Source organism: Branchiostoma belcheri, unplaced genomic scaffold, assembly GCF_001625305.1.
Source record: "Branchiostoma belcheri isolate BF01 breed outbred unplaced genomic scaffold, Haploidv18h27 scaffold53, whole genome shotgun sequence".
NCBI classification, from domain to species: Eukaryota; Metazoa; Chordata; class Leptocardii; order Amphioxiformes; family Branchiostomatidae; genus Branchiostoma; species Branchiostoma belcheri.
The window spans coordinates 1,535,763-1,560,510 of NW_017804165.1; the positions used below are offsets into that span (position 1 = coordinate 1,535,763).

The 24,748-nt window shown below is 41.2% G+C and overlaps 2 protein-coding genes across 8 annotated transcripts in view; both read left to right on the top strand.

Annotated features, from left to right (window-relative positions):
• The window catches only part of LOC109480927 (rho-associated protein kinase 1-like), a 49,330-nt gene that overhangs the window by 13,639 nt on the left and 10,943 nt on the right, over window positions 1-24,748 (top strand). For 3 of the 6 annotated variants that reach the window (XM_019783313.1, XM_019783317.1, XM_019783318.1), the window contains exons 2-28: window positions 935-1,016; window positions 1,354-1,454; window positions 4,246-4,383; window positions 4,547-4,722; window positions 5,453-5,537; window positions 5,882-6,026; window positions 6,318-6,456; window positions 6,813-6,904; window positions 12,050-12,209; window positions 12,698-12,721; window positions 13,137-13,179; window positions 13,593-13,598; window positions 13,852-13,896; window positions 14,077-14,165; window positions 14,430-14,559; window positions 14,964-15,122; window positions 15,631-15,723; window positions 16,176-16,341; window positions 16,601-16,707; window positions 17,070-17,250; window positions 19,341-19,522; window positions 19,890-20,074; window positions 20,381-20,554; window positions 21,144-21,330; window positions 22,007-22,195; window positions 22,711-22,911; window positions 23,171-23,327. In XM_019783313.1, coding sequence (XP_019638872.1) covers window positions 935-1,016; window positions 1,354-1,454; window positions 4,246-4,383; window positions 4,547-4,722; window positions 5,453-5,537; window positions 5,882-6,026; window positions 6,318-6,456; window positions 6,813-6,904; window positions 12,050-12,209; window positions 12,698-12,721; window positions 13,137-13,179; window positions 13,593-13,598; window positions 13,852-13,896; window positions 14,077-14,165; window positions 14,430-14,559; window positions 14,964-15,122; window positions 15,631-15,723; window positions 16,176-16,341; window positions 16,601-16,707; window positions 17,070-17,250; window positions 19,341-19,522; window positions 19,890-20,074; window positions 20,381-20,554; window positions 21,144-21,330; window positions 22,007-22,195; window positions 22,711-22,911; window positions 23,171-23,327 — 3,436 coding nt within the window. The remainder of the gene's footprint in view (window positions 1-934; window positions 1,017-1,353; window positions 1,455-4,245; window positions 4,384-4,546; window positions 4,723-5,452; window positions 5,538-5,881; window positions 6,027-6,317; window positions 6,457-6,812; window positions 6,905-12,049; window positions 12,210-12,697; window positions 12,722-13,136; window positions 13,180-13,592; window positions 13,599-13,851; window positions 13,897-14,076; window positions 14,166-14,429; window positions 14,560-14,963; window positions 15,123-15,630; window positions 15,724-16,175; window positions 16,342-16,600; window positions 16,708-17,069; window positions 17,251-19,340; window positions 19,523-19,889; window positions 20,075-20,380; window positions 20,555-21,143; window positions 21,331-22,006; window positions 22,196-22,710; window positions 22,912-23,170; window positions 23,328-24,748) is intronic. The other 3 variants (XM_019783314.1, XM_019783315.1, XM_019783316.1) reach the window with 3 other exon arrangements.
• LOC109481003 lies at window positions 8,045-11,507 on the top strand. Of its 2 annotated transcripts, none has more exons than XM_019783480.1 (7): window positions 8,045-8,113; window positions 8,667-8,771; window positions 9,776-9,829; window positions 10,192-10,266; window positions 10,510-10,584; window positions 11,258-11,314; window positions 11,477-11,507. In XM_019783480.1, the coding sequence occupies exons 1-6, from the start codon at window positions 8,084-8,086 to the stop codon at window positions 11,279-11,281; spliced, it is 363 nt and encodes a 120-aa protein (XP_019639039.1). In that variant the 5' UTR covers window positions 8,045-8,083; the 3' UTR covers window positions 11,282-11,314; window positions 11,477-11,507. The 2 variants fall into 2 exon arrangements, 1 of the variants encoding a protein (XP_019639039.1); XR_002140868.1 differs by having other exon boundaries at window positions 8,104-8,113; window positions 8,682-8,771.

The following is a 24,748-nucleotide window of genomic DNA, read 5'->3' on the forward strand; positions in this document are numbered from 1 at the left end:
ACTTTATAATGCTCAATACTGTGCACCTATCCTACTGGCCATTTGTAAGTACAGGCTAGGACTTATTAGTAATCTTAATGCAAAGGAGCAATGAAGACATTAGGAGGAGAGAATTCAGTTAGCAAATCCCCCACCATCCCCCATGTCTCATACCTATCCATGCTTGCAGATGTCCCTACTGATAGACCCACTATTCAAGACCCTACCATGTTTGGCAATCTTTTTTATGCTGCACAACTCCCAGACGTATTGTTTTGGAATACTTCAGAGCCAAAATTAGCCCGGCAGAAATAATCCTGTGTCCTTCCCTCCAGTGCCTGTGCCATCTAGAGTTTGGTCCCTGCTGTTGAATGTGACCCCGGTGTTTTGAGGTCACCCGCTAGCATGCCAGTATGAAAGGCCTCTTGGTTCCACCTGTTGTCCCAGGAAACATACATCGGTTTTCATACCAAAGTACAAATCGAGGATTGTATGCATCTAAACACCAGTGCCTGTTGAAAGCCGGGCTCAGTCTTCTTATGGTAGAGGAGAGTCGTATGTAGTACTTGCAGTATCTAGTATTTGATTATGGATAACAGATAACCTTTTGCAGAATACAAAATGTACCTGCTCTTTGGAAACCCAACCTTACCCCTAATATACATCATACACACACACCTGTACACACAAACTTTTGACAGTCAGAATTAGTAAGTTGTATGAACAGTGTTTTGAAGATAATCTAATCACGTAATAAACTTATAACCATAAGATAGATGCTATATAATCAGGAGGCCAAAAGATTCTGGTATGTAAACCTTATAAACATGTAAATTTATATGTAAATATATGTAATTTATGATCCATTGATACATAGATTAGCAGGTTCTTCCTGTGTTAAATATTGTTCCTACAATATGATGACAGCCATGTCATTTTTGTCTTCTGCATACAGGATGGAATCGCGGCTCTTGTCACTGACTGTAATTTTCCTGCTCTGCGGAAGAACAAGAACGTCGACAATTTCCTGACCAGATGTAAGTATGACGTTTTGTTTTGTTGGAAACACATCAAGTAATACGAATAGTAGCCTCTTATCGATTCTTACTTGAGCTATACTGGTAATTTGCCAAAACTTGTCGCATTTGCTAATTATCTCAATATACCATTTTCAAGAAAACTTGGTCAAAGCTCTTGATATAAAAATTCAGACATTTAGCCCAACATTGTTTTGTGTTAATCATAATCAGCATCCATGATTTTGTGTACCTTATTAAAACTGACAGCATTTGTCTGCACATAATTTCTGCTTTCCACATTATACAAATATTCATTATTGAATGCCACTAATATTCTGGAGGTTTTTCCCCCTAGATGAAAAATGGGTTGAATTTATTGAAGAAAACCGGCTCAAGGCTGAAGACTTTGACATGATCAAGGTCATTGGGCGAGGAGCATTTGGAGAAGTCCAACTGGTAAGTCTCAGTCTTAACACATACGAAATATACACCCAAAAGATACATATATCCAATAAAATGCGAGGGGTATGTGTCTTTAATACCAGACTTGTTTGTTGGATATGATGACACAATCTGATCTGGGTGCAGATCTAGATCTGGTTGCTGTGAATGAGGTCATAAACCATTGCAGGTCATACCAGTCTCCAACAGTCTATAACTCACTAAGGACTAGGAACAACTTTCAATCTAGAGTTTGACAAGTAACAGCAGCCTCTTGTAAGAGCTTGTGCTCCATTTTTTTTCCAAAACATTAAGTGATTTTCTTTTCTTCCAACACTGTGTTGTGCACGACACTTACTCAATTACCTGTCATGTAGCATTTACATGTATGTCAGCAGGCTGCACAGGCGGTACTAGTGAAGTCGTGGTTTGAGTTGAGAATTCTACTCATTAGACCTATACTGTCACAGGTTTTGACAAGTTGAGTAAAACAGAGAGCATACACGTGTCCTCTCCAATATTGTTCCCTGTCATTCAGGCAGGAATGCCCCACTCGCAGCCCTGCTGGGACATTGGGGCTCAGTTATGTTTGGTATCCAAATATCACAGCCCAGTTGGAAGTGGCAAAATGGCCTACATGTAAGCTGACTCAGGCTGGATGTAACATGTACCCAGGTCTGGGACACCTCTACAAACTGACAAACAAAAGTGTACATGTACTTTGAGAATCAGTCAGAAAATTTAAATACAGCAAATGTGTTTATTGAGTAATTTACTATTACCCTGATGCCAAGAAAGACCAAATCGTCTAGTTTGAAAGGCTATCTATTATCTTACCAGCATTTCTCTTAAGCATAAATGACACAGTTAATGATTTACTGGAAGCTAAAGATATTCATTTACCAGCCAGCACATAAGAAACTGGTATTAACCTCCCTGATGCTTAATCCAGTAACCAATACAAATTGGCGCCAAACGGCTACCTTAGCATGCTTAAGGTTAAGTAGCCTACTGACTAGAAGGCTGTGATAATCAGTTGAATCCAGCGATAGGCTGTCAGTTAGAACGTGAAGAGTTTTACGAGAGTACAGTAGTGGTAGTGTGTGTAAGAACCCTGCTCAGGGCACACTAGATCAAGGTCAGAGCCGTAACTCGCCAGGAAAACTGCTGTGGTCGGGGTCGGCTGGCCCTGCTGACCCAGTCACGGCGCACACGCCCAGCAAACACCCCCGCCATGTATGCTAAACATCCCCACTCTGTGTAGGGAAGGGAGGGGTGGCCAAATGGAGGAGAATTCCCAGTGTAAACAAGCTCTGTTTTGGTGGTTCGGCCCCATAACACGTCATTTGTCTAAACTGAATGTAATGCCCTGGCATCTTCCTGACGAGAGGACTCGGTGTGGGGAGACAGGCCCGACTTCGCTCCTCACGTAGCAGACATAACCATAAGCGTTCCAGGCCCGACGGGTCAGCTGGTCTCACACCAGCTGCACACATCAATCAGCAGCCGGCTTTCAAACCTCTCCATGCACTTCGGCTTGTACGTCAATCTCTTCAGATCACTGAAGCATCCATGTCACAGCCTTAAAGATACAGCTATTGTACTGTACTGTAAGCTGACAGCAACAAGCATATTACACAAATATGTAAATACTGCCCTGAGGCAAAATTAAGGACATGCAGGTGTGATGGCAGTAGGTTTATATCCAGCATATGCTGGGTGTTACACAGGGACAGTCTGTTGTTGGACATGTATTTATATTAGTGTCTCTACTCATGTCCTTGGCTGTTCCAGATGTAACATTATAGTAGCTGACAGCCTGACAATTGCTTGGCACCATGGTGCAGTTTGACTCCAATGCCAAATGTGACAACATTCCTGTCATGTAGTGGTAGCTGTATATACTAGCTGGAGAAGTAAGATTATACTGTTTACAAAAAACTTTTCTCCAGCGACTCTGCTAGAATCGATGCTCGCCATATTAAGTACCCCTTTCCAAAGTTGTTGTCACTGTTGAGATATGGTAAATACAGGTTGTTTGGTGCAGTGAAGTGTGTAAATTGACTGCCACGATTAGAACAAATGATTGTGTCTATGATAGACAAACTAACGATTATACTAAACACATCAGGAAATGTATGTTGTCCATCATTACTTCTGCTTCTAAGTACAAGAAAAGGGAGCTTATTTTCCGTGTTGAATGTCAAACAGCAGACCCATTTGCCAGCTATTAGTAGACAGTGATAGGTTTGCAGCCCTGCCAGGTATAACATTAGTCTAATACCTGCCAATTGGTCCATAATGCACCCTGCTCACCTCTGCCTAACTGTACTTGTGTGCCTCAAATAAGTCCTGGGCCAATTGCCAAGATTGAATCTCCTGTGTTTCACTGTTGTAGATGTTGATGTGTAAAGTTAGGTTTTAACATGAGGTTATATTTCAAGTTGTTCATCCCGAATATCATTTGCATAATTCCATTTTTGACCAACACAATATTTGTTACTGAATCAAAAGGTTCGAATTGAAAATGAAACATTCCAGAAATGTAAGTTTTAACATCTTAATTCTTAATTTTATGGAAGAGTTTTCCAGTTACTAAGAGGCAGTAAGATGCATCTATAGCAGTGACACCTGTGCTGCAGTGCAATGTGAACCAGTCAGAATTGCCCTGGGGAAGGTGACAGATGGTCACCGAAAAATTAGCGGAATAAAACACCTGGTTGTGAAAAAAGAGTCTCTTTACTCAGTAACACACCAACCTGATGAAACAATTACAGACTAAGAGGCAGTACCTTTTATCCTGCAGGTCCGGCACAAGAAGACACAGAAGGTTTACGCCATGAAGTTGCTGAGTAAGTTTGAGATGATCAAGCGGTCAGAGTCAGCCTTCTTCTGGGAGGAGAGAGATATCATGGCACACGCCAACAGTGAATGGATAGTGCAGGTATGCTTTCTGTTACTAGTACTGCCTCAACTGTGTCGACTAAGTTTAAGAAAAAGGAGTAGCAGGATTATGTGACATACAGTGCTGAGGCTTGTGTTAATAGATAGGAAGAGTTTCCTAAAAAAAAAGTGACTACATACTTGCCCCCCTCCCCTCCTCCCAGCTGCACTATGCCTTCCAAGACCCAAAGTACCTGTACATGGTGATGGAGTACATGCCAGGAGGGGACCTGGTCAACCTGATGAGTAATTATGACGTGCCGGAGAAGTGGGCCAAGTTCTACTGTGCAGAGGTGGTGCTGGCTCTGCACGCCATCCACTCCATGGGATTTGTACATAGGTAGGTTTAGAAAGTCACTCAATGTGAACTAGATAAATGTTTTTGCAACTCCGATCGTACATTTTTGAACTTGTAAGTGATTATCTATTGCTTGCTTGTAGTGCTGCATACCGGTTCACTGGACTTGGATCCGGACTTGTAAGATTGTTTAGGTTCAAGTATAAAAAGTCAAGAACCGAGTCCGGACTTATTACCATAAGAAAAAATTTCACATATCCCTTTTCTTTCCAAACCACCTAAAACCTTCCGTTGATTGACAAATCTTTGCTGCGAAATGAAGAAAACATTGCCATCGGGCATCATCAAGTACCGGCCTCCATGTTATGTGGCCAAAGTTTAACCCAGACAACATTGCAAGGTTGCCAACATGCAATTTTGTATATGCCATGGGTTTAGGTCCGGACTTACAAGTCCGGAACTGAACCTAAACCTCTGGACTTGAATCCGGACCTGAACCTAAAATTGAGTTTAGGTATGCAGCGCTACTTGCTTGTTGAATGTCCTGCATTCATTTTTTTTCATACTTCATTGCTACAGTACCAAATCTAAAGATTTACACGTATGCTAAACTTATCAAACTGTCAAGGAGGTTATGTTATCACTAGATAAAGGTATAATGGTATTTCATGATTTTTGGTATGTGGGTAGGGTATCACTGCCTAAAAGTTTATCTAGAATATAATTTTGGTGCCATAGTTTTACTTACTGATGTGTTGTACCTGTTTGACAGGGATGTGAAGCCAGATAACATGCTGTTGGATGCCCGGGGTCACCTGAAGCTGGCTGACTTTGGCACCTGTATGAAGATGGATGATGTCAGTGGTCCTCATTGTGGTTTTGTATAGATTCTACTCCTTTTATTATAATTCATATTTTCATTTGTTTAGTATTGTGGCAAATGACGTGAAAACAATGTACACATACATCATAACATGTGTTTCTAACTCTTCTCCTTTTGGAAGTTGTGTGATGAAAATTTTGTCGTTGTAGATAGTCTTAAATAGCTCCAAACAGCATGCTTCAACTGTTGGAAATAATTGCTGCAAACACGGTGAATCAGTTGGACAGGTACATGTATATACATATGACATACCTGAATCTGCATGTTTGCCATGACACAGACAGTCTTAGTTAGCCCCCGTGTGTTCCCCCTGTACAGAACGGTATGGTACGGTCAGACACCGCCGTGGGGACACCAGACTACATCTCCCCGGAGGTGCTCAAGTCCCAGGGTGGGGACGGCTACTACGGCAGGGAGTGTGACTGGTGGTCTGTCGGAGTCTTCCTATATGAAATGCTAGTTGGTAAGTACTACTACTAAGTGACTAAATACGATCAAAGTAGCCAGCAAGAAAAGAAGTGTCCTCTAACCTTTTACCTCTGACTCATTTTGTCTGAAAACTAGTACAGAAGTGTATACAGTATTGGCTATATTTCCTTTTTAGCATACTCTCCTACTCTGTCATGTAGTCATTTTTCCATCCCTCATCATCTTAGTTACAATCAACAAGACTATAATGCTTCTATTAAAAATTGTACAATCTACACCATTGCCTTGTACCGAACATTGTCTGTTTCTTCCTCCACGTGTCCAGGCGACACCCCATTCTATGCAGACTCCCTGGTGGGGACGTATGGCAAGATCATGGACCACAAGAACTCCCTGGGCTTCCCTGATGACGTGGAGATGTCCAAAGAAGCTAAGAACCTCATCTGTGCCTTTTTATCTGACAGGTACATACATGTACAGTACATGTATATTAAAATTGGGCAGTGAAGTTTACTAGAACCAATCAGAATGCAACAGTAGGCTTAGTTATCATTCTCTGGTTATCTCATATCAAGTGAAAAAAAGGATATCTTTTTTTAAAATTGATTGACTGTATTTGCTAAGATGGTATATGTACATGTATACTAAACTGGGTTATTCACGTTACTAGAACATATCAGAATACAACAATGAGCTTAGTCATCATTGTCTGGTAATCTCAGTTTGTTTTTTAAATTGACTGCATTTGTTAAGATGGCTCTAGAAGCATCAACAGCCCACGTTGTTGAGCTTGACTGTTTTTTCCTCTGTTTCCCACCAGATCTGTCCGGCTGGGGAGGAACGGTGTGGAGGAGATCAGACGACATCCGTTCTTCCAGAACGACCAGTGGACCTGGGAAACCATCCGGGACAGTAAGTCAGCAACTTACACAATCTGAGATTATCATGAAACTTCATCTGTGTTGGTGGTAATCATAGTAAAATGTTTTGCGAGATCACGTTTTGAAGTGATTGGTCATTCATTATCCTGATGAAAGCGACAGTGATCGTTGAAAATTTGATCTCTCTGTAATCTTGGTTTGGAATAAAGTTTAACATTTTACTTTTATTACACAATCTGAGGTTTCCTTAGAAAATGTTTCAGTTTCTTGTTCTCTATGAGATCTGAATATTGTAGATTTGGATGTCAGTTGTTGTAAATAGGATGCCACTTTTGTGAGCTAAAGATCAATAATCAAAAAGTACAGATGTGATAGACACCACCTTTTCTGATACAGGATGTTTTGTGTAGAACCATAAAGTTCAAAAGACATGCATCCACACATTGATGTAAAGTAGGTTCTAGGGTAAGTTGTGTATCATAGAAATTGGACAAAGCTATGACAAGTTTGAAATGAACAAAGTCTCTACACCAGAGGTCATACAACAGATCATGAAGTGCAGTCTGTTTCTGCTTGTCTGTATACTGTACACACACACCAAGCAGCTACTGGTTACTTGGCAGTTACTGGTGTGGTAAGGAACAGGTGGAGATAGATCCAGGTTGTGCCCTGTTCTCAGTATGCTGTAGTATCAGGTGTCTGTAGATTGGGGTCAGTGACTGCAGGAGAGGTGATTGGGGGGTTTCAGGTTAGTGTAGAGGTGATAACAGTGTTGCTGGTTCATGATACGACCCAAACAGTGTGGAGAGTTTGTTTCCAGTTGTTTTACGGGTCAGCTGTATTGCATTACTGAAAGATGATCAGTGGAAGGTTCACTTCCATAGTCCTTAAATTCCTAAACATCCTGAAATTCAACTTAAAAAAACTTTTACTTGAACAATCTAACAGTGAAAGTACCTTAGAAATGTGTGTTATGTTGCACCTGTAAACAGTTAACCAAGCAACAACCATAACAACTGCTTTCTACTTGTACAGAAAAAAAAACTGTTTTTCTATCTGTTCAGTGTCTTTCTTTGACCTTTCTTATGCTCATTCCCTCAACAATGCCCTGTAATGTTCTCATCCTGCTCACTCTTCCCTGTTTTCTTGTCTTTACTTTTCTGTACCTCAGTTGAAGCTCCCTTTATCCCTGAGCTTGAGAGCGACATAGATGCCAGATATTTTGAAGATCCAGATGCAGGTCCTTACTCTTTAAATTTCTTTCACCTCTTTTCATTTTCCATTCACATTTCTATTTGCTTTTCTACCTTTTCAAGATTTAACATTCTTTAATGTTCTTGAATTGCAATGTGAACATTGATTTTACAATGTATATTCTTTGCGCACAGTCATCCTTATCTGTTCACGGAATGCTACTGAGTCTGTGATTTTTTTCAGGTTTCCAAATTAAAGGTTTCAATGAATCACTTTTGGTAGCATGCTGTTGACACTGCACACTTGTAGCTTATTTGTCAATGAAGTTATTTTTCAATTGGTTCTGCGGGCAGTGTTTCCCCTACTGCATGGAATGGAACCACTGTCAGGTTACTTGTTTGACATGTTTTGAATGACCAACAAAAGTGTAGGGGAACCACCGTTGTCTCTGCAACTCATTCACACAAGTATCTTTCTACTGTTTTGGCAGTGACGATCACCTGAGTTATACTAACAGCACCTTGCACTTTATACTGCCACCCCCTCCCCCTGTTCCTGCCCCCCCAAACCTGGCTTGTGTTGTCATGGTAACCACACAGTGTACACTTGCACAGGGGAGGTGTGCTACCCCCCAGGGTCCTCCTGGTCCATCAATGCCGAACCCAGACACAGTACTTCTGACAGCTACTACGACACTGACGAAGGTTCTCCCAGCTGTGTTTCACTTTCTTTCTTTCTGTCTGTCTGTGTGTCTCTCTACTTTTTCTGTCACTTTTGTTTCACTGTCAGCTCATCGCGTTCCAGATTGTATAAGAAGTGAGTGACTGCAGGAAGAATGAATAGATAACCTGATAAGTGTGTGCTACAATTGCCATCTCCTGTTGTTTTCTCTGTCGCATGCCCTTGTTTGTTCATACTTTTGGACAGACATCACTTCGTGTGCATGCTGGAATCCTTGAATTTATTAAGTTCTGTTAATTAATAATCATCTCCTAATCTAAGAGAATGTCACTCAAAGTAGAAATCTTTCAGTCTATGGAATGCCATGAAGAATGTACCACAATCCTTTACTTCATCCTCTCTTGGTGCATGCAGTGATGCATGCTGGGTAAGCACCAGGTCCCACCTGTTGTGTTTACTTGTTCACACAGTGGATTTGGGGATCAACTCACCTCCATTTAAAAGTGACCAAGACATTTCAGTGTTTGAGGAGGAATGCCCAGCCTTCGGAGAAGGTTCACACCACATATTCCATTCCATCTTGTCTTTCATTACTCACTTTCAGTTGTCTTTAGTTCGTCCTAAATTTCTTTCAGTGTTGTTTCTTTCTACTTTGTGAGACAGTTTTTGACAGCTGTACAATTCCTTCTAAAGTCATATTTGTACAACTCTAAGTTTGCACTAGCATGTAGCAGACAGATTTCTAGATTGTGCAATGCAATAGACTGTTAATTACTTGGTAATCAGTTATTTTGTATTGTCTGTATCACTTTAGTTGAAAAAATAGTCAATATATAAAAAATAGTCAATATATATCATTTTGTTGTAAACTGTCTGCCACAAATAACATATATTAAGATTGCAGTAGTTGCTAATCAGCAATGATAATCTGATGCATGTAGCCTGGATGTTTTCTATACTGTCTCCTCTTTATTCTGCATGTTATATCATATTCCTGAGACTCTCCCTATCTCCCAATCCCTGGTAGGTGACAGGTCCTGCACCAGAAGTTCCAAAGCCAGCAGTAGTGGTTTCTCTGAAGGTTTCCCACCTAGTTAATAACCTCTCTTTGATTGGCTTTCTTTTGATTTGCATCTGATTTTCTCTCCCTTCTGCTTGCACACAAGTCAGAGTTTTGTAACATGTAAAGATGTCCTTGTAATCTGGAAATATCCAAGGGTCTGAAATAAATCTGCACATATTTCCATAATTTCACAAAGAAAAACCTTGAATACTAGAAATCCCATGAACTGTTACCAGAATAAAGTTAATTCATCCTTTGTGTATACATAACTCTGCAATCTTGCCCTTTCTTTGCTGTCTTTCCTTTCCATCACCAGTTATTTTTCTGCAAGTTCAGTGTGTTTTGTTCAGTTCCAACATTTCTCCCCTCTGGGTTGACAGGGACCCAGGCATCCGATGCCTCCTCAGGCTTCCCTGGCAAACGGAGGCAGGGCTTGCTCCGGAAAGTTTTCAGAGGTTGCTCGTGTTTTCTGTCCTCTTCTGTCACGTCTTTACATTTTGACATTTCAATCCTCATTTCTGTATGTCATAGTTTGTCTTAGCCTCTAGTTGCCACTCCCTTCTCACAATTGTTCTTTATTTTCCCCTCCTGTCAAATGTCTTCCTTAGCCTCATAACACTTCACACACTTCACACAATTTTCCATATTCCATGTGTTCTTATTTTTGACGTTCTTCTGTCCTGTCTCCTCCATGTCAGATCTGCTGTCACCTCCTGCACCACACCAGCCACACTCTCACAGCTGCCCACTTGTCGAGTACATGCGCTCAGAAGGTTCATGACATCCACTGTCATTTCCCTCATATCCTGCTTTTGCCACTTAGAAATCCAGTTCACAGTTGCTTCAAGTGCTTCTTTTTGTTTTTACTGTTCTTTTCTCCTTTCTGCAATCTATGCTTCTTTATATCACCACGGAAGGACGTTAAAATCAAACAACAGTCAAACAATAAAGTAATGCCATCTACAAATGTAGGGGATAGCCTGGTTAAATTATGACATAATGTCCCTCCGCACATTAACACATCCTTAGTTTATATATTAATTTCACTGTAATATCACTGGACCTTGGTGAACACCATCTATTCAGCTCCCATGTACATTAACTGCTGTTGCACTGCTGTAGCCGAGCCCAGTTCTGACATTCCTGATCGCCGCAATACCATAGGTGACATCCCTGCTTCCAGTGGCTCCGAAGGTCTTTGTCAGAACCAGCTTCTGCCTTTCTCTGCATTACATCAAAATACATGCCATTAGTTTCCAAACTGTCGTAACAACAAGAATGTGCATCTTTGTTTTTTTTTTAAATCTTGCCATAGTGCTGACATCCGGGAACAAGAATATTTGCTTCTTTTCCATCTTTTTTCTTTTGCTATTTTTCACTTTCTTCTTTGATTCTTGCTGCTGCATGTCTTGTTCTTACTGTTCCTTTGCCTTTCTTATCCACAAGATGAAGGGTCCAACTCCAGCCTAAGCCTGAGCCATGGGGACCTATCTGTTGATGAAGGTTTTTCCTAAGTTTCCTTGTACTTCACTCAGATGCAGATCCTTGCATCCCTGCTTTTTATCTAAACTAAAAGTTCTCATTTCTGTTTCTGACTTCTTTGCTATATTTCTCTCCTTGACTTTATTCTGTCTCTGGTCTTCTTTCACTCTTTCTTTGACCCAGATGCCACCCCTGTACCCTCCCCGACAAAAGTGGTACAGCCCATGCCATTTGCTGAAGTTTTAGCAGGGACAGAAGAGACAGGAAAGAAAAATGAGGAGGGGGAAGAGAAAAAGGAAGGGGTAGATGGAGAAGGTAGTTAACAGACAGTAATGATGGCATGTAGGGAAGCTAAAGTTATGTAGGGTTAAAGCTTATACAGGGATAAAACTTCCATGCCATTTTCACTGCATCACCCGTGTATTCAAAACAAAACTGTGACGAGAAGTTTGGTGCTGGCCTTGTCAACAAGTCCAGAAAGGAACTAAAAGTTGATGCTGTAAAATTAGCATGATAAGCTGTAAACTTTAAACCTTTGAACTGTCTGAAGTATGTAGCTGCATGAAGATTTAACTTGTCCTTCATTAACAAGGTCAAGGTCATCTTTTCCCCAAGGTCATCTTTCCGCAATGTCAAGGTCACCCTTTCCAGATCTTCTCCCAGTGTCTTCCAGACGGTGATGTTTGTATTCCATTGGTTTAGACTAAATATGTAGATGAGGATATTTTCATCTGACACTGTGTTTCTTTCCTGCAGCTGTACCTCCTGTGGTCCCAGAGTTGAGGGGGGACGACGACACCAGTAACTTTGACGATATTGAAGACGACAAGGGGGAAGACGAGACCTTCCCCACGCCAAAAATCTTCGCTGGCAACCACTTGCCTTTCATCGGTTTTACGTTTATTAAGGATAGTCCGTAAGTTCTTCAAACACATTTTTGTCTTGTTGCGAAATGAAAATTTACTGTAACCTTGGATCTACGATGTATAACTAAATAAGAAAGTACAGGAAAAAATCAAGCGTTACTTTGATATTACGTATTAGATATTCTGCAACATCCACAAATGTAGAATATGGAATTATTTGAAACAATGTTGAGAATTGTAATATGGGTTGTATTTTTGAAACCAGACACATAGAAAACAAGTACTATTTTGTTGACAGTGTCTACCATAGTTTGACCACTTTTAGAAATCTCATTTAAGAATTTTGTCTTTTCATAACTTTGTGGTTTGCACTGTTGCACTATTCAAATGGTGTGTTTATACTTCAAGTGTCAGAAATGAGTATTTGTGCACCAGGACAGTAGTTTATCTATGCAAGAGGCAGTTCCATGTAGTTACACTCTTCTGGTAACTTCTCTTTCTTTCTCCATGCTCTTCCTCTCTCCACCTTGCCATGCAGGTGTTACCTATATACCTTAAGTCAGTAAGTCACCTTTCTGACACATTCTTGTGCATGTTGGCAGGATGCACAGAAATCTTCATTCTGCGAATTTCAAAGTTTTTGTTGTCTGTGACATTGTTCTTGTATACTGCAGGTTATTAAGTCTTTAGAATGATGTGTTGCAAGGTTTTGTGCATTGAATTTGCCACTTCACAACCTTTTCTGCATCGATTCTTATCACAAAGATGTTCACATTTAGATGTTGTTCATGAATTTCTTGTATTGCATGACTGAGACAATGTTGCTATATTCTTTGTCTTTGCTTGTAGTATGTATTGTCATTAGAGTCCTCATTCTATCCTACTGTACATGTGTCGTCACTTCTGATGTAAATAAATGTTTTGATTTTTCTTTTACACATAACATGTATGAAGATGTTCTGTTTCCTTTGTTACAGAGTGTTTCAAGTTGGCTTGAGACCAGACAATCGAATTGAGGAGGTAAGATTGAAACCATGATTGCTATAGTTTAGGATAACAGTTGACATCCCAGTCTTTCCAATGCCAAAAGCCATGTTTTCCGTAAGTTTGAAATTGAATTGTATTACTTGTGTCTTGTGCTATTTGTCCTGCGAACATTTACAGCAGCTTTTTCTCAATAGTTATATATAGTCTCGCCAACGTGCAGAACTGCACATACATGTATGACTGGAGTGGTTTATGTTACCAAAGTTAAGACATGAGTGTTTGCTTAGCAAATACAGTATGAACAGCAAGGATGTTTGTGTTGCAACTTACTTTTATACCAGTGCATATAACAAATCATCTGTCCGCAGTAGAGTTTTCCGTTCACTACTCTTGACTGAATTTTTTTTTCTTTCTGTCTGTGGCTCCTGTGATGCTGTCATGTTCAGGTTGATGTAAGTTCCAGACCTCTTTTCCTTCACATTCTAATATTGTATTTCATGTCTTCATATGTGTGTGTGACATATTCATGTGTGCGTGTGGTTGGAGCAATAACAACAGTAACAACTTACAGTTATTGTGTACATTCTTGATTTCTAGTCTGTCTTAGATTTGCTTTTATTGTTGGTGTTTGGTTATGAAATTACTTTCATTGACCATTGTTGCCAACTACTTAGTTAATATCTTTCCGTATGTGTCACATTTCAGGGTGGAAGAATGGTCAATCAAGTTAGCAGTAGTTCATCTAAACAGGTAGATATTTACCCTCACAAAGAATCAATGCAATATAAGTGTACCTTATATCTATAATTTTGTTCTTGTTCTTTGTTTCAAGATAAAGTCCCTTCCAGAGAAGAAATGAATGTCCAGATCTAGAGTGAAACAGTTGCTGATCAGACTCTTAACTCTTAACACCTTGCCTGTCCTTGTCAGAATGAAGAACTTGTCCAGAGAATACATGAGCTGGAAGAACAGCTCAACATGGAGATGACTGCCAAGGATGAGATGGAGCACAAGTATAGGTCAGCTCATCGTTCCCTTATCCTGATTGTGTGAAATTCATGTATTTTATGTATGCTCATTTTCACAGTAGAAGTGTTTGAAGCTAACAGTTGAAACAATTCTATAGTAGGGTAGTAATACATTGGAAACATAGTTGCGGTGTCATTAATTCACAGCAGAGCGGTCACAGCAAAAACTGTAAGCATTTGCAGTACTGTTATGTGCAGGAATACTTGTGTTGTTGACTTCTTGGTGATCTAAAACCCTTGTTCTTGTTTGTGCAGGAATACATCAACAAAACTAGAGAAATTGTATAGAGAATTAGATCAAGAGGCTGAGGGTAGGAAGAGGGCTGAAGCTTTAACTCGGGAGATGGAGAGGAAGACAGCATTGTCAAATCATGACTTGAAGGAGGTGAGCATTTCTGTCTATCATTCATTTTATGTGTTAATAAATTCCATTATTAGAAAGAACTTCTGTTTCCTTAGGTTGGTAAGCTTTTAAGCTTAGGTGCACAACCACAGTCATAATGTAAGTAAGATATATCTGGTTAGTGAGGTAGTTCTAAAAAGTTTCTTCAGTGCTGTCTTACCTTCAAAACTTTACCTTGTTGCCAAATTTGTTGAATGTGCTTATTCTGATAGCTTTGCAACAGAATGAAGTGTTCTTGTGCCTGTGTATGGAACAAATATGTTACATGTATCATGACTGTGTATTATGTGATTGTAAACCCTGCATCAATTCAGCACTATAAAAGGCTGTGATTGCATGGGTGATGTTTGACCAATAAACCAACATGTTCCTGTTGATGGTTTCAGTCTCAGAGAAAAGCGGAGCAGGAGATGGAGAACAGGCGTAAGCTGGAGGGAATGGTGGAGAACCTGAAGCTGAGGTTAGACGAGGAGATGAGGAAACAGAACCAGTCCTCAGCCTCCTCACAGTACCTCACAGAGAGGGTCAGCTACCTGGAGAGACAGGTGAGCATGGGGAAAACTTGTCATTAATTCTAGGAGAGTTGGTCCCATGAAGAAATCCTAAGTTAGGGTTAGGGTTAGGGTTGGGGTTGGGGTTAGGGTTAGGCCATATAGGGTTAGCTACCTGGAGAGACACGTCAGAAAGGGGAAAACTCACATTAGTAATTCTAGGAGAGTTGTTCCCATGAAGAAATGCTAAGTTAGCTCCCTAAAGATACAAGAACTGGTAAGAAGGATCAGGTAGCTAAAGGTTAGGGAGAAGTGAGATGTGAAAAGGTGATAAAGAAAAAAGAGACAGAATGTATTTAGCAATAACAAGAAACACTTTAAGGAAACAGAAAACAAGAGAGAGGGGTGGTATGTAGGAAAACAGGTACAATGTATGATCATTAAAATATCATAACAAAATAGCCAGACAACCCATAGACACATTGCACTTAGTTGAATTGTTCAGAATGTCTCAACATGAAGGAGACCCAACCATGTATGTGCTTTACTTTTCCCTCCTCAGCTGGAAGAGATGAATGAGAAGAGCAGGACGGAGGCAGAAGTTGCCACCCAGCTGAACAACAAGCTGAAGAAGGTGCAGAAGGACTTTGACAAGGTGGGTAGATGAGAACTTCAAGGTCCACAAACATTTAAGCTGTAAAATGTCCCTGAAGTACAATGTATCACTGAACGTACGTAAAACGTATTGAGGTCAAAATGCATGATCACGTAGTGTTGGACAGTCATAGCCTTGAATACCTGAAACTGTTGAGGTCCCTTGTTTCGGGAGAGCCACACCCCACGCACGTTAAAAAACCCACCACACTTTACAAAAAGAGTAGGAGACGTTCCTGGTGTGAGTGGTTGAAACTTAACAATCCTATGGCCGCACCTGGGGTCATATTGAGGTCACCTGAGTTAGCACCAAATGGCAGCCGCTCCAGACTCTTGCAATTTAGCCGAGTATATTGTAAGCTCCTCGCAATTCAGCCCTTGGCTTCATAGAGGGAGTAGCCGGCCCACACAATACAACAGAAGATTGACAGCTCCCCTCTGTCCCTGCTGCAGGCTGTAGGTAAGGCCGAGGCTGACAAACACGAGCTGCAGGAGAAGCTGCGTCAGCTGGAGTCCACCAGGGTCACCAAGGAGAAGGAGGTCTTCAAACTGCAGGCCCAGCTGGAGGAGGAGAGGCAGAGCCAATCACAGGCCTCCGAGATGTCAGCTGACGTGCAGAGTGAGTTAACTGACTTCTGGATGGGGATTGGCCTTTTGTGCTTTAATTAATGAGATTCACAGAATGATATAAGTCAGCATATACATTTGTACTGTTGGGAACATTCCATGTTTTTGATTTGAAAGGCCTTCAAGATTTCTGTCGTATCTAAAACAGTAAAATGGAGCTAAAGGTTCTCATCCTTCTAAGTCAAAAATTCCCTTGGAGGACATTGGACATTGGGGAAGCCCAAACTTAAATTTTTCTCCTTTTTCCCCAGATCGTAACTACATGCTGCAGGAGGAGCTGTCCAACTCCCAACAGAACATCTCCCGGTTAGAGCAGGAGAAGCGCCAGCTCCAGGAGTCCTACAATGCCATGGAAAAGGTGAGGGAACCCCCAGGTCTACAAAAGAGCCACCTAGCAGGCTAGGGCAGTAGTGCATGCCTCGTACACAAGGTTGAAGTTGAATTCAATAACAGACATTTTTAAGATATGAAAGGCTGATTTGATGTATTCCCATAATACTAGCAGATGACTATTTGCTTGACTTTCCAATGTAATTTTGTTTCTGATAAGTCATTGTAAGTTTTCTGAAAGATCAGTTTGCTGCATTGAAAGCCAACAAGCTTGGATACAGTTTTTACAGAATGCCAAAAGGTATTGAGCTGCTATGATCTGTCAGGCCTGTTATATTTACCTACAAGACATCAAGTTCACGTCTCTCCCATCCTTTGCTCCATGTGTAGGCCAAGTACAACGTGGAGGTGGAGCTGAACTACAAGCTGCGTCAGCTGCAGACCAAGTTTGAGCAGATGCAGCAGAAGTACGAGCAGGAGGTGCTGGACCACAAGGCCACCATCGCCTCCTTCTCCGCTGACAAGAAGAAGATCTTATCCCTGGAGGAGTCCAAGACAGAGGCCATGAGAGGTAAACCATGCTGCCAGACCCTTTTTTCTCTTCATGTGTGGTTTCCTTACATCCTGCTACAGATACTAACTCAAATATCTGCCACATTTTGTATCTCTACATCGTCAACTCAGAACTTGAAGCCCTGACTTGACTGAAACTGATGAAGAACAGTGGTATGACTGCTTATCTTAGTGTCTATAAAACTACTCATTGTTTGAAATACATTTCCTTTCTGATACCTCACATGTACGTTCTTATAATTCGCATATACACCTGTTTACAGTGTACTTTCATTATAACAAAATAGTAAGTATAGAATTTAAAATATTAAAAGTGGCCAATCTGAAAGCTCCTTTTTCTTAGACATTGAAATGAGGGCTACTGAACTGAACTTGTTTAAATCCTCATTAGACTCTTCTTTCATGCATGATTTAGAGTCTACATTGTTCATGTACATTTCCAATCTACTACTCTTGTGTGCATGCACCAGGCAGCCTCTGTCTCACTCTCTCTGTGGTTCCCTGCCCCTCCCATCTCTTCTCATTCCTCCTGTCTGTAGAAGAGGTAGACACTATTGTATGTACATCCATCGGCTCAGACCTGGAAGGTTAGTATCCACAGCTTGACGTTTAACACGCAGCATTACATTCACGTTACAATGTCTCTGGTTGTCGCTTGTATGCAAAGTTGTAGACTAAGTGTATTTAACCCTTTGCTAGTCCTTATTTCTTTTTAAACTTCTCAATTCAGTGCTTAAAGTTGCCATGATTTTGTGCCATAGTCTGGCTTAGATTGTACATTTGTAGCTTGAACAAAACAGTATTTTCCAAGATATTGGAATCTTGCTATCAGTTGTAATTCAGAGCTTAAGTTGGTAAGTTGCATGAGCATGTCATAAACTGCAGGGGCATCTTTCTTTCTGGCATATACATAATGCAATGTTGCATTGTCCTATTGTTGAAGCCAGCTGTAAAGTGATACAGTATGGTATGGTACCCACCACGCTGAGCTTGGTGCACTGTCCTATCTTCCAGCTTCTCAGGACCATATTCCTGAACTCTTAGCTGAGCTTGACATGCTTGTGTGCCGGTCTGACGACGCAGGCTCGGAACAGTCCGTTCTGCTCTCACAGCTGAAGCAAAGTTTGTCTGACTTCCTGTGGCTCTTCCATGCTTTACCTCCGATTTCAGTCATTTCCATATAGTAGTTATACTCGTGTGTGATGAGAAGGCTGCAGGGTTAAGTATGGTGTCTCCACATTGTGTAAATTGTAATGACATGTAGCATGTGAAGTAAAAAAGCATCAACTCAGGCTAAAGTTGCTGCTTAAAGTTCTTGCTTCAATTGCAAGCTACGGTAGGTAAAATGAAGATAACTGTATTTCATTTCCAAATTTCTGCACTTATAAGTATTTACCAGTTAGCTTCTAGATTGTTATTGAAATATTGCAGCCTTCTCAGCATACATGTAGATGAGTGCTCCTTCATTGATATTTAGTTGTGTCTAATCTGGAACCTCTCCCTTTGCTGTAACCTCCCCATATACTTAACCTGCATTTCTTTCCAGTTTTGTTCCAGCCTGCATCCCCTAATCCAACTCATGCACAGTTGTGCTGACAATGTTTGCAATGTTCTAAAACAGATCCAGCTCAACCCTTACCAGCCAATGCTACATGTAGTCCATGGAAAATTGACAGTTCCCCACTTGTTTTTTCCTGTGATGTTGTTGCTGCCGGATAAGATTGACGTTTTGTACCTGCATGCCATCAGGCTAACAGGATTGTGCCATTCCCAGTGTTAACGACAAAAAAAAATATGTAAAAATTTTAGACTCACCAACTGACCTGTATAAGATTCAGGTTAATCCTTGTGAGTTGGATGTAGAGTTCTAGGACGCAAGAGTTTTCTTTTACACAATCCAAATTTCCAAAGTGCTGACGTTTCATTGTCTATCAGACACCTTCCTCAGCTTCTGACGTCAGCACTTAAGGTGAGAAAATATGGTTGTGTAAAAGAAAACTCTTGTGTCCTATACTTTACCAACCTGATGGAACTATTTTCAGGAGTTGTAGGACATCTGGGATTTAAAATCCAACTGTCTTGTTGCAGGATTGGAAAGGCGAGTGAGTGAGGAGAAGATGAAGCTGGAGTCGATTCAGCGGAAGTTGGATGAGACAGAACGGGACAAGTCGGAGCTGGAAAAGGAGCGCTCCATGTTGAACTTTGACATGGAACAGATGAGGAAGAACCTGGAGGAGTTACAGAACAAGCTGGGGTCCAAGGAGGATGAGGTAAGACAACAGTGGAAGATAAAAAGAAATACGATGTACCAGTAACTGCATTTTTACTTGTTGATACATCTTCTTACTTGCTGTCCAGATTCACTGAAACCTGTCAAGTACCTTTACATGACCTGCAAACTGTCTGTTGAACCCTACTTTGATGTTGATCTGCCCTAGATATACTTAATGTAAATTACACAGAACATGTATTACATACATGGGAATATAGTAATGATCTTCCAAAAGCTTCCATTTCGCTGCGGCGTAATGCGTTTCACAAGAAATACCCCCAAATTGTGCATAAGAAGACTTATTTCTTACCACTAGTTTCTCAAGTACATTTTGTAATTTCTCCTTACCTTTCCCACACTTCCAGATCAAGACCATCACCCTGCAGAAGGAGCAGGAGTCTCAGAAGCGGCACCTGTCCCAGACAGACGTGAAGAACCTGCAGCAGCAGATCTCCTCCCTCAAGGTCACGGAGAAACACCTGAACCAGGAGCTGGAGGTGCTCCGGGCACAGAAGGCTCGCGTCGACAAGGACCTGGATGAGAAGAGAAAGTATGTTTGGGGAGGGGAGTGATATCACAGGGATATAATTAACTTTAGCTTTCTTTTGTCATTCGTTACCTAGCATTAGTAGCAGTCAGAAGAGATTAGGATGCTGACATCTAGCTAAAGGAAGACATTACCTTTCTCATATGAATGTATTAATAGTATGATTTTAAAAAATAGGTACTCTCTTCCATGCCAAACTAGTGGATATACTTGCCAAAGATATATCTGACAACACCCTTCCTGTAGTATATTGCACAGTAGTGTACAGTGTACATAAGCACTGTCTGACATTGCCCACTTTTTCCCCAGGGACCTGAAGAGTAACGAGGCCAACATGCGTGAGCTCCAGGACCAGCTGGAGGTGGAGCAGTACTTCTCCACGCTCTACAAGACTCAAACCAAAGAACTCAAGGAGGAGGTGGAGGAGAAGGTCAAGCAGTGCAGCGACCTCCAGGAGGAACTCAAGAAGGAGCAGTATGAGAAGTGGGTCCAGTTTGATCAGTACTTCCTGGGGGTGGGGTGGGGGAGGGTAGGAATCAGTAAACTTTATCATGATTTTGACATGATGAAATTTGTATTTTTAATAAATTTCAGACTTGTTGCTCTGGTTGTATGCAATCAGTTAAACTTAGAGTGGCCAGATCCAAAATACAGGGTCAGAAAAATGTAGCACTGCTACTATTATTCAAGACAGGTGGAAAATGAAGGATACCTAGACATAGTCATTTGAGTCATCATCATTTGGGCTTTTGGAGGATACAAAAAAACATGAGACAAATAAAGAAAAACATTCTCAACCTCAATCAACTTTCATTTAACAGTACTCCTATTTTTCAAGAACCATCGTAGAGTGGAACTCCTTGCGCCCAAGCACAGTTGGGGCATCATCACTAAAAAGCTTCAAACAACTCCTACAATTAAATCTGTAATAAGTTGTTTGGGTTGATATACATGTAGCTAGCTGCTGCCACTCCGCGTGCCTGCGAAGCTGGTGTGTTATGCCGAAGGGCAGTTATACTGGCTAGATCAATACAGATACAGTACACACTAATGCTGTTGTTGCCCTGCCCAGGGAGAACCTGTCCGCTCAGGTACAGCTCATGGTGGCTAAGGCGGAGTCGGAGCAGCTGGCGCGCTCCATCGCCGAGGAGCGGTTCTCGGACCTGGACAAGGAGAAGACCATGATCGTCCTGGAGCTGAAGGAGAAGGAGGCTCGCCACAAGTCTGAGGTCGGCGAGAAGAGCCAGCAGGTCAAGGAGGTAGGAAACAACTTCTCTTACTGTCTGGTGCTGTTTAGATCAAAATGCACTGTTACCAATTTTTCTTTATTATCATTGTCAGTATCGTTAATTATTGTATCTTAATTTCATTGTTTGTACGTGACTTTATACGTGACTATATATTTTGTTTGTGTAATACAGAAGTGTCATCACTGGGTGGGAAACACTGTTTAAATATGACAGAATATAAAATAAACACAACTCTATATGCCACTTCAGTCCAACATCTGCTGTTGTAGTACCTACGTGTAATTTCCAGATTCGCTATATAGAACATTATCATCAGTTGTCTAGCAATAACCTGTCAATAGAAGAGGAGCAAACTTGTTTCACTATAACAGTTCTTTTACTCAGTGTAAATCAGTGTAATTTTGTAAAAAGGCCTTGTTCAGCAGTTTATAAGTCTTTCAAATTTTGACCATGACAGGTGTTACCATTGTTTTCAGAATGACCTTGTGCCCTGCTATTTATGGAATGGTATCATGTGAAATTCTTTTTATTCATTTATTAGTTTGGCTTACAACAGTGAGGGTTACCAAGCTAGTCATAGACTATTATTAAGGGTTAACCCTGGTAGAGAATAAAATCGTTAGGTATTCATCATTCATCTAATGTGAAATTTATCATTAAATTTTCCCTTTGTGTTCTCCCCCAGCTGGAGGACCAGAGTAAGCAGCTGAGCGCCAGCCTGGAGCAGATGAAGGCAGAACGTGACGACATGAACAACCGTCTGAAGAAGGCCGTGGAGGACCTGAACAACAAGGACGAGCTGAGCCAGGCGCTGAACGAACAGAAGGCTCACTACGAGAAACAGCTGCTCAAGGAGAAGGAACTCAAGATACAGGTGGGAACCTTCTCTTCTTGACCCTATCCTGAATATGTTAGTACTGAAGGTGTGACTGACTACCCCTTGTGACCACATATAAAGTTTGTAGCTCAGTTCTCAATTTTGATGGTGGGGTGTGACCTTCATTATTATCATTTTGACCACATACATAATATTTGTGTAGCCTTACTTACTTTTGACATCAACTTTTTATATTGATATAATTGTAATGTAGTTTTCCACACACAATGGTTAGATGCTGTTTAAGTGTTTTACAGAATGACGAAACAATGAATTGATCCATAGTTATTTCTCAGACAGTCCAGTTAGATCCAGTACCCTGACTCTTGTACTCCCATATCTGTATCCCTCCAGGCTATCAACAAGCTTGCCCAGATTGTGAACAGTAAGGAGTACAAGGACTGTACTTCAGTGCCTTACAGAATCTTAAAACAAGGATTTGATCCATAGTTATTTTTCAGGCACTCAGAGTTAAATCCAGTATCCTCACTCCTCACTCTGTATCCCTCCAGGCTATCAACAAGCTTGCCCAGATCGTGAACAGTAAGGAGTACAAGGACATGGTGTCGGGTAAGAAGAACCGCGTGTCTGCCGACCAGCTGAGGAAGAAGGAGAAGGAGGTGCGGAAGCTGCAGCAGGAGTTGAGCATGGAGAAGGAGAAGTACGACAACGTCGTTGTCAGGCTGCAGAAGGACCTCAACGAATTGCAGGCTGTAAGTCGCAACTTCACTTTGTTAGTCATGCTTGTTAACTCTAGTCTACTTGATTTGTTTAGCTGAGAGAGACAGCCAGGGTGCAATTTATGGTGCACCAGTGCACATAACCAGTCAACAAGATTTGTGAGATGTCTTCTTGTCTTGCCATTTTATGACTTTATGATTTTATGGTTAGATACATTTTTCCAGTGATAGAACGATGCCTCTTTTTCACCATTGTCAACAACAACTACGGCTTTGTAAATCATTCCTTTAGCAATTCCAAGAGGAGGTACAGTGTCGAACCGAGCTGCAGATGACGCTGGACAGCAAGGACAGTGACATTGAGCAGCTGCACGCCAAGCTGAGCATCCTGAGCAGCGACACAGCCAGCGTCAACAGCGGGGAGACCGACGATCCAGAGGGAGGATTCGGTAAGGAAAAATGTCACTCTTTCATCCGCGAATAGTTTCATCAGGTTGGTAAGTTACTGAGTAAGGAGACTCTTATTTCTAGCCATTTCTGTGTATGTAGCCAACCCCCGTACTTTTGGGACTGCAGATTGTAGATACAGATCCCTGTAACCACGTATATGTGTACATATGTAAATATTTTACGTTTGGGAATGCATCTATAGCAGCGACACCTGTGCTGCAGTGCAGCAGTGCATGTGGACCATTCAGAATTGCCCTGAGGAAGGTGGCAGACAGTCACCGAAACATCAGCTGTGAATGTCTTGGTTGTGTAAAAAGAGTCTCTTTACTCAGTCACTATTTCATGTATGTGTGTGTGTACAACGGAGAGGTGCAGAAGTAAAACCTAGAACTCAGTGGGAAAAGATTCTGCTTTCCTCTCCTTCCTGCTTACTGGTGCTGATCTCAGCCCACATCTTCTGTTCTGTACAAACCTTACTGCCTCTTTCGTTTCAAGCTTTAGTCTGACGTAGTTGCTACAAGTAATGTTAGTCATCCTGAATCCTGACTACCCCCTTTTTGCAACTGTAACAGTACTCCTTTTTTTCTGCTAAATAACAGTACAGACTTTGCTTGTAGTTCCCATTTCTCCTTTGCTATATACCACTCTAGATTTATTGAACACTCTTGTTTTGTTTATTTGTTGTAGATCATTTTTCTTTGACTCCCTTACACTCTGTAGTCCCTGACACTTTTCATTTCTGCTCTCTTTACTTTCCTGTCTTCTATCCCTGTGTGCTTCTCCCCAGTTCGATCCTACCAGTACCAGAAACATGTTTCGTACAAGTCATACTCAGCTAAAGTCATGGTAAAGAAGCCACGGCCCGAGCCAATTCAGGAAGGGCCGGCGGAAGAAACGGAACCACAGGAGGAGGAGGATGAAGAAGATGAGGACGAAGGTGATTGGTCCATGGGCGATCTGGCTCCACCAATGAGAATCAAGAGACTACAAAACAGCTCATTAGATTAAAGTCTTGTACTCGAAGCATGTTGATACATACATTGTGGATGCAGTTTGACATCATGCAGTTCCTTTCATGACTGCTAGGAGGTGCTGGTAGACTGGGGAATTTTCATGCAGGCAGTGCTTCTCTTATAGCACACTTTGACAGCTTCTTGGATAACAGTCTTGGCACTCCTCATACAACTGTGCTTTAGGCCACACCAATTTAATTTGTTGGTTCTCGGATTTTTTCAGAAAAAATATGAAGCGACAGGGCGAAAAAAAATAAAAATAAAAACAGGTCTAGGCATCCTATTATAGGCTTAAATGCTATGGAATGAGCCATGAAGTCAACACAAAAGGCTGGGTTAAAATTTAAACATTGAATTTTGAACTTTTAATCAAACCACTGCATTGATAGATGGGAAAACTGTAACAA